Source organism: Halichoerus grypus, chromosome 1 (genome assembly GCF_964656455.1).
Source record: "Halichoerus grypus chromosome 1, mHalGry1.hap1.1, whole genome shotgun sequence".
NCBI classification, from domain to species: domain Eukaryota; kingdom Metazoa; phylum Chordata; class Mammalia; order Carnivora; family Phocidae; genus Halichoerus; species Halichoerus grypus.
Window position 1 is genome coordinate 102,168,589 of NC_135712.1, and position 10,776 is coordinate 102,179,364.

At 41.5% G+C, this 10,776-nt stretch overlaps 1 protein-coding gene across 3 annotated transcripts in view; it reads left to right on the forward strand.

Moving 5' to 3' along the window:
• LOC118551454 (NACHT, LRR and PYD domains-containing protein 1a-like) overlaps positions 1 to 6,768 on the forward strand; it is a 31,138-nt gene extending 24,370 nt beyond the window's left edge. For all 3 annotated transcript variants that reach the window (XM_036117219.2, XM_036117220.2, XM_078069949.1), the window contains 4 exons: positions 268 to 321; positions 806 to 886; positions 3,459 to 3,728; positions 5,291 to 6,768. In XM_036117219.2, the coding sequence (XP_035973112.1) occupies positions 268 to 321; positions 806 to 886; positions 3,459 to 3,728; positions 5,291 to 5,310 (425 nt within the window). In that variant the 3' untranslated portion in view covers positions 5,311 to 6,768. The remainder of the gene's footprint in view (positions 1 to 267; positions 322 to 805; positions 887 to 3,458; positions 3,729 to 5,290) is intronic.
• Positions 6,769 to 10,776: the final 4,008 nt, after the last annotated feature.

Genomic DNA, 10,776 nt, shown 5'->3' on the forward strand with positions numbered 1-10,776 from the left:
CACCTGGCATATGGGTTTGGCAAGAATTGGGATAGTTGTGTGCAGATGACTTGAGTTTGGGAAGCATTTGTCTTGTAGGACCTGTTGGAAGGGGTGCTCGGTATTTATCTCAAAGATATGTGCATTGGCCTACATACCAAGTTAAAACCCCAAACTCATATTTGAACTTGAGAGAGACTGCCAAGACTGTAGAGCTTCATACACTTTCATAAATTGCTTTAAATCAAGTTTTGTCTGTTCCAATTGCTGCTTATTATCCTTTAACAGGTGACTGGGTTCAGCATGATCAGAATCAGAACATTTCGAAAAGAAGCACAAATTGTAAGTGCTAGTTAACTGGACGTTGAACGAGTTTTAACCTATTCTTTTGTTCCTTCTATCCACTAGAATTTTTATTTTGCTGGGCAAATGTGGTATCACTAAAGATCTGCTAAGTATTCTGTTATTCTCTTAATCATCTGAACAACCTTTGAATAAATTTTCAATTTGTTTCTACCTGAATGATGATTTCCTTAAAAATCCAGGTTAAAGGTAGGTAGAGGGGCACCTGGGTGGCTCAGTCGGTTAAGCATCTGCCTTCGGCTCAGGTCATGATCCTGGGGTCCTGGGATTGAGCCCTGCATCGGGCTCCCTGCTCGGTGGGAAGCCTGCTTCTCCCTCTGCCACTCTCCCTGCTTGTGTTCCCTCTCTCGCTGTGTCTCTCTTTGTCAAATAAATAAATAAAATCTTTTTTTAAAAAAAAAGGTAGGTAGAAAATAAGAAATACAAGTGAAAGCCAATTTGTTGATTTTTTTTTTTTTTTAAGGTAACAGGCGGCGAAAAATGACTAGCAGCTTACCTGATGAGGATGTCTATGACAAGAGAATGAAGCAGGTTGACACTTCAGGTGTGTAGAAAGATCATCAGCGGCTATAAATTATTTTCCCTGGTTTCCCCCACTGATAGTCATCCAAGCCCGGCTGTTGGGTCAGTCTTCTGGAGCCACATCCCAGTTGTGCCTGTCCTCCCAGATACCTTCTCCCTGTGTCCCAGCTCCTCAGGCCCGGAGAATGGTCCTGCTTGGTCGGCCCCACCCTTTTTCCAGTTTGAGTCCTCCAGTGGAACCCCTTCACTCAGTCTAAATAGAATGGGGCACCAGGGGGAGCTCCCTTATAGTCTGTAAGTGTAGGGGCTATGAACCGTCCATCTTTATGTTTCCTGTAGCAATGAGCATGGAGCCTTTTATGTAGAAGACAATGAATGTCGATTGAATGAAATTGTGAATGTCCATGTGTGCATTCATTGGCTTCATGGGTACTAGCTACATCTGGGGTAAAGAGCCTCCAGCTCAATTTTTGGAGGCAAGTCTCAATTTCTTCCAATTAAATGGCAGAGACCAAGGCTTGATAGTTGTGAAAATACGAGATTTAAATGTTTAACAACAGTACTCCAAGGAACCAGAAGATGGAGTATGTACTCAAAATTCAAGTCCAGCCAGAATTTACAAACTTAAGTTTAAAAACAGACTCAAATTATATGAGACTCAAGTTCTCAAGGCTTCAGGAACCTCATATAACTCCATAAATAAACTGCTTCATCAAAATACCTATTCTTTTACTATTTTTGTAAGGTATGAATCTCTGAAAGCAGATAAACTCTCTGTAAAGTGAAGCAAGTTAACTCTCTACTTTCTAGAACATTGTGAGGGTGGCATGTGGATGATTTTTATTGTGTATCACTATAGAAATGTTTATTGTTATTTTTGTTAAGTAAACATCAAAATAAGTGAGGCTCTAGAATTATTTTAAAAACCTAACTATATTGGAATACGTTTTTTTTCCCTAGTTTTATTGAGATGTAATTGACAAATAAAATTGTGTATACTTAAAGCGTACAATGTGATGATTTGGTACACATATACATTGTAAAATATTTACCAATCAAGTTAATTAGTACATCCATCACCTCACTTTTTTGTTTTGTTTTGTTTTTGGTGGCGACAATATGTAACATCTACTCTCAGCAAATTTCAAGTATATAATACAGTATTAACTCTAGTCACCATGCTGTCCATTAGATCCTCAGACCGTATTCATCTTATAACTGGGACACAGTTATAAGTTTCTTGTTACATGCAGTTAACTTCTGGCTTTTTAAAATTAGCTCCAATAGCAAGTAGGTAGAAATAGAATTAAAATTATTAAATGCTCCCTAGAAAGATTAAGGATTTCCAGCCTTTTTGGAGCTGACAGTGTGGTATCTAAATAATTTAATAAGGATTTACTTTGTTTTAGGTACTTCCACAACGTTCTTTGAGATACTAAGTCACCACCATCCTGGTGGTTTTAGATTTACTCTATGAGTGTGATTGATGCTTTTTAAATATGGTCAGCACTCAGGCTCAATAGAATCAGCTGGAGATCTTGTTAAAGTTTAGGTTCGGAATCAGAAACAGATCTGGGGATGGTCCTGAGAACTTGGATTTTTCCTAGGTTGCCCGAGCAGCTTCCATTGCAGCGGCCATTGGGAGAGCTAGGAGCAATGCACCACGTCTCAAGAAGCCACTAGAGGGCGCAGGCCATTGCTTAGACCCATTCTTCAATCTAGAAGGTTAGGGATCTGTGAGGTGGGGAAGGGTCCCAGCACAAAGGTTACATTCCTATTAATAAATTGTCAGCTGTAGGTGAGCAGAGGTATTGTGGTCCTGGAGGAAGGGCAGAAAATACTCTACCTCTCACTCCCTTCTAATTTCACCTCTAGTATTTGTAATGCCTTTATGGTCCTTCGCTGAATCTAGGCGACCAGTGAGCTTTGCTACACTATTGCACAACCAACTAAAAAACATGAAAAGAGAAAAATCTAGCTTAGTGATAGGGCTCATATTTTTCATGGGGCCGATGGTTTAACAGTAGCAGACACATGTCCCTCCAAGATTATGATGCTGTTTTTTAGAGTTCAACAGATATTACAGATACATCTCATGACTTTTCTGTGGATTGTGCTTCTCCCCGAATGCCAGGAGATGGCATAATGGAAATTGCAATTCAGATCTCTTGCTGCCCGCTTTAGTGGCCCTTAAGGTAGCGTCTATGTGTGGCACTAACATTCAGACAAAGACACAGAGCTGGGCAAGGATGTAACTGTGTATTTTTTTTTTGAGCTATATAAATTATTTTTGGAGTCTGATTTTTTTTTTTATTCCCACCCAATTTGTGCTGCTTTGTAAAACAGTCTCATTCCCTGAGTTACTGAATTACCATTGTGAACATTATACCCCAGTTTAATGTTATTATATGAAATCGTTCCCTTCAGTCCTTATAATAGTGTGGAAAGCAGGGAGACTTAAATATATTTTAAAGGCAGCTAATGTTACAAATCATGGTGTCCTTTCTTAGATAAGGAGAATACATTTTCATTATAAGTTGCTATAAATGATTGACATGTTGAAAGGAATGGTGGACTTCCTTGTTTGCTTTTAGATGGAGCAAAGACCAGAACGCTGTTAACAGACGCACAGTTGATTACCCTCGCCGCGAAGCTGGGGAAGGAGTGGATAAAAATTGCCATTGCCAACCTGGAGTTGGAGATTGGCGATATTGATGATATCCGGGAGAAGAAAGAAGACATTACGATGTGTAACTTTAGGATGCTGAAGAAGTGGCAAGAAAAGGAGCAGGGTAATGCCACAGCCGAGAATTTATATAAGTGCCTGAAAAACGTTTCTGTTGAAGTCCAAGATGTGCTGAAAGGTGAGCAGAAAATTATCTTAGTCGTTTACTTAGAATCAAGCTGTGTCTTTGCAAATAGCAACTTTCTACCATAGAATGTGTTGCTTTATTTGTGAGCTTGGGTTCAGAGAATTATGTAAAGGTCGAGTAAGCGTGTGGACTGCCATAAGTAGAGATCTAAGTAAAGCTGATTTGCGCGTGGGCTCAGAGGAACGGTTCAAATCCCATCTCAGGTGCTGGCTGGCTTGTGACTAAGCAAATTCTCAACCTAACTTTAAACCTCTGTGTTCCTATCTGGCAAATGGATGCAAAAACCCCTGTGTCCTGGGTTTATTGTGAGAATGAAAAAAAGATAATGCATGGAAAGCTCCAGGCGGGTAGTAAGGCTCGCTAAGGGGTGGATAAGGATGTTACATTATGGTACTTGAGACATTCAGCCTCTAGGCCTTGTGGTGCTGAAGCAGTGCTGGGGAAGGCCACTGGGTGGCGCCAGTGAACCTCCAGTAGCAGAGAAGAGGAAAAGCCGAGAGCCCAGAGCAGGGCTAAAGTTTCTAGGCTTAATACAGAAAACTACACAGTTCCTTCCTTTGTCTTTAATTACTTCTTTTTGTGTATGTGGCTTGATTTGGCACATGGGTCAAACCACTTCAAACCTTTATTACCTATTGTTACTGTAGTTGATAAATGCAGTGTTACTTCTCCAAAGCCTCAGGAAGTCAGAGAGAGGGCTTTATTGGAATTCTGTTTGGGCTTTTTATTCCAAAAAGGATGCAAAAATGTGTAAATGCCCCACAAGTTTATATGAACAGTAAAATCATTCTGTGATCTGTCCCGATTCTTTGAGATACTGTGGGCATATTTCCCCAGTAGATTTTGGATGCAGAAGCCTCAAGCTAATTCAAATAGAATACTGAGGTTTGGTGCCGATTTTTTCATTCATATTCCTGGATATGTTGAAATTTTGTAAATTACTGAGGCCCACGTGTGGAAATCTGCTTATTTGCATATAGGCGCTTCTGCCTGTTGCCAACAATGGCCTCTGTGTTGTCATAACCAAATAATCACAGCCTCTTCCTTCAGAGTAATAAGCTTTGAAAAATCTCTCTCACAGAAAAATCTTTATAATGGGTTGTTATTTTGTTTTTTGTCTCTGCTCCTGATCTCACTAGACACTTGACTTGTTGATACATTAGAACCATAAAGGGGTTTGTGAGATTTTTTTTTAGCACTGAAAGAGATCATAAAAGCTAGCTTATTAGCCCAATTCCCTCATTAAATAGGCAAACAAAACTCTTCTGAGTTAAAAACAAACAAGCAAAAAAAAAAATCAAAATTTACCAATATTTTGTGCCTTTGTGTGGCCAGAATATCCAGTTAATTGGTGGAATTTTGTATTTTTATCAGGATGTTTTATTATCTTGTAACTGTAGTCTTTAAATTGCAGTGGCTTATCTTCAGCTCAGGAAAACCCAGCCATTGCAGAAGATCCTTTTTGAAATGGCCGAGTGATTTTCCCTAAAAGCATGCTCCCTTTTCTCCCCAACAGTGAATCCCTGAATTTGTTTGATTCTTTCTTTTGTTAGGTTTCTTACAGGAAAGGTGAAGTTTGGCAGATGAACTGAAAAAGGAAGCCTCAGGAACTTTTATCTGCAAAGACCACTTCAACTGGTAATTGGGTATGGACTTGATGAGACCTTGAACTTCACAGTCTGGAGGCAGCTCCTTGCACACAGGCAGCCACTCTGCAGCTCGCATTATTCAGGGGCACAGAAAATGTAAAATATTTAGAAAACTTAAAGGAAGAAAAAAACCTTCACAACATCGAGATTTTTTTTTTTTTTTTTTTTGCACCTCTTGCTCACACCATCCTGCCCTGCTTCCCCATCCAACATCTATCCTTACAAAGGTGCTTAAAATGACTCCACTCAGTCAGGTGAGAAATGTGGTAATTTTCCTTTTGGAGTCTGTGAACTATGAAATTCATATCAAGTATTTGAAAACTTTTTAGCAATTAAGTGGTAGTGTGCTTAGACTTGCACCAATTTAGTTGAGCTTTTTTTCATCGTGACATTAATAATGACGAGAGATTCCTGAGTTCTTTTAGCCCCCACTCAGACAGACACACATGCCCCCAGGTACAATATATCTCCTTAGGTGGGATGCTTTCCCTAGCTCACTTTACCAACCTGTCTGGCTGGTGGTCTGTTAAACCGGTAAACCAATCATGTTACCTGGTCCTAGAGTGATGAGAGGAAGGTAATCCTGTCCCCATCACATGTTGGGGTGCACGCTCAGAGGCGATCTTATCTCATGTGGTGAGGATAGATGGATGGTCAGAGAGTCCCTAGAAATTTCATCAACATTCCAAAATCACAACGCTAAACACTACATTTCTTGACTTTCACCCTGGGATCATTTACTTTCTGGGGGGAAAAATGCCACTCAGAAATAGCTGTAGCAGGACCAAGGGAAAACTGTCATGTCTTCTTGAAGAAGATTTGCCCCAGGGAATAATGAGCCACATTGGCTCTTGTTAATTGGTGAAATGGTTTTTTGGGGTATGTATAGATATTGTCACTCTCCCAGAATCATGCATGTGGTGATTAACATTTTGGATATGTTTTGTTAACTTATTTGAAGAAACTATAAATTACCATTAGTCTACTGTAAGAATTAGCTGGAGAATAAAATAAATCTCAATGAATTAATCAGAGAAATACACTTTAATATTGTTTTGCCTGTGAAGAACAGATTCACTTTATAGGGGAGAACATATTTTTAATTGTCAGGGATCCTGTGGAATTCAAATCAGTGTCACTTTATGAGTTTTTTTTTTAAATTGTACTATATTTTAGGAAACACAGGAGTTTTAACATTCAGGAGTGTAAAATACTTTATTAAAGGACTTGAATTTTTAAATGTTTATTATTTTTTATAAATTGTTTTCCGAAGAAAAGCATAATTTCAGAGGTGCTTTGTATGTAAGCGGTTTCCTAACAATTTTCAACCTTTTTCATACTATGGATGAAGGGAAGAAAAATAAATCTGCATTTGTACAGTACTCATGTGTCTTCTTTGTATTATTATTTACTTACAAAGTATTTTTTAAAAGCATCATATTTCTCGATTGCTGTTATCCTGGCTGTTTGGGCATTAGTTGGTTTTGTAGCCAGCTCTCCAGTTTTTGAACTGGGACTGAGCATAAACCACGGTAAGTTGGTTCACCCGGGAGTTTGTAGAAATTCAGGAGAATTTGCCCATCCCCTTGTCCCCTTAACTGTCCTCACTCCAGAAATGACTGAGTGTGTCACGACACCCCTTCCCCCTCGTTATTGGAAGGTGTGTTTTTATTTAAAACCAGGTGGGTTCATATTAGTTCCTCACCTGTGCATCTCCCTAATGGGATTTTTCTGCACATTAGGGACTCATTTTGTAGTTTTATTGAATTGCTTTAGGGGAAAATTTTTCTCCTCTGCTTTGTCCTGTGGAAGCACATTTTCACTCCCATTTTCTGAAGAGGCCATCATATTTGCTGATTTTTAAAGGGATTCTCATGAGGAGGGTGGTTTTCAGCTGTTGGTCTAACCCGTTGCCCATTGCTGGAAGTTCTTCTTGGGGCTAAAGCAGCATATGGCTTGCTGAAGGGTGTGATCCCAACTGGAGAACTGCTGGGATTCTATCTTTTCCAGCCCACAGCCTGTGGTTTGAGTGTTTCTGATAACGGCTCTGGAGCGGAGGTCCTGGGGTTGAATTCTGAGCACGGAGTTCTGAGGTTTTTCCTGCTTCTTAATGAGGACCTCCAGCTCTGCCCTGAAGCCCCCCAGTGGAATTTAGATCCAATGTGTTCCTGTCATGATGTAGATTCCTGGTGAGACAAGACATCCTGGAGTTAGTCAGCCATCTTTATTCTGTGGAAGTCCATTCTTGCTGTTTGCTGTCACCTCTGGCTTGAATTTCATTTTTAGAACAGGTATGCTCTAGGGACGCCTGGGTGGCTAGGTCGGTTGAGCGTCTGCCTTCGGCTCAGGTCATGATCCCAGGGTCCTGGGATCGAGCCCCGCATCGGGCTCCCCACTCAGTGGAGAGCCTGCTTCTCCCTTAGACTGCCGCTCTCCCTGCTTGTGTGTGCTCTCTCTCTCTGACATATAAATAAATAAAATCTTAAAAAAAAAAAAGGTATGCTCTGTGCATTTACAGTGGTGCTTTATTTTCAAGCAAGTTGGGAAGTCTAAGAGACGGTTTTGTGACTTATAAAAACTCAACTACAGGAGAGACTTGGACTAGTTCAGTGAGTTTTTAACTTTTCCTTAGCTGTAAAAGCCATTTGTGAAATCTCGTCTGGAACCTGCATGGGTAAAGCGATCAGAAAGGGAGCTTCTCTGGTTGGGGGGTTACTGAGGGCTATGGGGGGTTGTCGAGGAGCTTGGCTGGATCTCCGAACCACTCCAGTCAGGGGCAGTGTGGGAACCAGCCAGTGACGTGATCGCCTGGGCCTCTTGGAACTACCGTCAAGGGGTGTGTGTGTGTGAGACCCGTGCACGGGGAAGTGGACGACTGTTCGGTTCACCAGTGTGATGTGTTGGCGTGTGGCTTCTGAAGGACAGTGACCACATAATGCCAAGCCATAGCTATGTGGGTTACATAAATCAACAGGCTTATGAATTCAGATTTTTCTCCAGCATAAGCATGTAAAATTGTTTTGAACTAAGCACATGTGTGCATTTTTTTTACAATTTTAAACTTTTTTTTGGTAATTGGGAATACTTTGATTTTTAAAGACTAAAGACTTTCTTCTTTATTCCCAGATTAGAAAAAGAAATGAGAAACATAGGGGAGCCCATGAAGATTTGCCTTGTCTTGCTTTCTACCACCTTTCAGTGCCAGGGCCTAAGAACACATAGACATGGGTAACAACATGGCATTTCCTGTACTTGAGGTTCTCATAGTGTCTCGAGGGGGAGAGATGTATAAATAACCATGATGGTGTTTGTATGCTTATGATGAAAATGTCCCTTGACTTACTGGGCCCTTACTACCCAGTAAGGGGAAAGGCTGCAGTGGCTACATGGGCTGGAACCAGGCCGCCCGGGGTCGAATCATGGCGCATCACTTACTCGTCATGCAAGCTTACGTGGTTTCTTACCTGAGTTTCCTCATCTATAAAAAGGGGAAGGTAATAGTTTCTCCTCGTGTGATTATTGGGAGGATTTGATGCATTTGTGGTAAACACTTAGAAACACGCCTAGCATTTAGTTAGCACCCGGTAAGCATTAGTTAATGTTGCTTCTAAAAAAGGTCACGTGAATATATTCTGATGTTAAATTGATGTCATAATTCACATTCATATTTTAAAAATGATTTTATTTATTATTTTATAATAAGAGAGAGAGAACAAGTGAGGGAAGGGGCAGAGGGAGAGAGAGAGAGTCCCAAGCTGACTCCACACTGAGCGTAGAGCCTGATGTGGGGTTCGATCCCATGACCCTGAGATCACAACCTCAGCCAGAATCAAGAGTCATATGCTTAACTGACTGAGCCACCCCAGGTGCCCCTACATATTTTTTTTTTAAGTAAGCTCCACACCCAACGTGGGGCTTGAACTCACGATCCTGAGATCAAGATTTATGTGCTTTACAGACTGAGCTAGCCAGGTGCCCCTCACATTCATATTTTTAATATCATATTCAAAGAAACATAAATACAACTGAAGTTTTTAACCTGTTCTCACCAAATACATTTCAACCAAAAAGTTGATACAATTCAATTTTTGAAAATGTGGCTGGGTTTGTTTGTTTTTTTTTTCTCCCTTATTTAAAATAGATTTCTTGGTCAGCTCAGACTGTTACAATAAAATGCCAGAGACTGGGTGGCTTAAACAACAGACATTCATTCCTCACAGTTCTGGAGGCTAGGGAGTCTGAAGTCAGGGTGCAGGCAGATTTGGTATCTGGTGAGGGCTCTCATCCTGGTTTGCAGACAGCCACCTGTCACTGTGTTCCCACAGGGGGGTGGGGGTTTCCCCCCTCTCTTCTTACAAGGGCACAAATCCTATCATCAGGGCAACACGCTCATGACCTAACTCACCTCCTAACGCCTCACCTCTAAGTACCATCACTTTGGGGATCAGGGCCTCAACGTAGGCATTTTAAGGGGGCACAAACATTCATTCTGTGGCAATACTGTAATGCACTTTGTCCTAAACTAGGAAGCCAGATCATGCTGGCTAGAACCAAGCGTCTAGTCTTCAAACAAAGATAGCACCTGAATGGTTCAGGGTGATACAGCCAAGGGGACCCACCCGTCTGTCGGTGCTCGCCCCAGACAAAGCTGGTTTTTCAGGGCGCCTGGGTGGCTCAGTCATTAAGCGTCTGCCTTTGGCTCAGGTCATGATCCCCGGGTCCTGGGATCAAGCCCTGCATCGGGCTCCGTGCTCAGCGGGAAGCCTGCTTCTCCCTCACCCACTCCCCCTGCTTGTGTTCCCTCTCTCGCTGTCTCTCAAATAAATAAATAAAATCTTTAAAAAAGCTGGTTTTTCTTCTCTTTCTGTCCCCATGTTTTCTTTCCTCATTAGGATGTCTAAGGTGCTTTTGCATCTCTTGAGTTGTCCAATACCTGCCTTTGGATGTCTGGCCAGGTTGCTCCCCAGAACTGTTCCCTTTGTCCAAAGCTCCGGGCCCTCAGTGGGGCAGCTGTCAGCGGTTTGTTTTCATGCTGATTCTCGGATTAAGTCATTCTCAGGTGTGAGAAACACTTTCACTCTTTATTTCCTTTTAAAAATAATTTGTTGATCAAATGAATCTCTAACAAGCTAGGGCTGGGGAATGTTTTTAGGGAGGAGGGGCCTTGGTCCTATTAAGTTCCTTTGCTCCCCATCCTTTATTCTGTGAAGGCAGGGACTTGCACCAGGCACCTGGTGAACACCTATGATGTGCTGAGTGCTGTGCAGGGACAGGGCATTGCGGAAATCTAAACAATCTTAACACTTTTAACAAACTGATGTTGAGCATTGACTCGATGCTGGCCCTGTACTGTGTCATCGAATCCTCACAACAGCACTGAAATAGGGCCT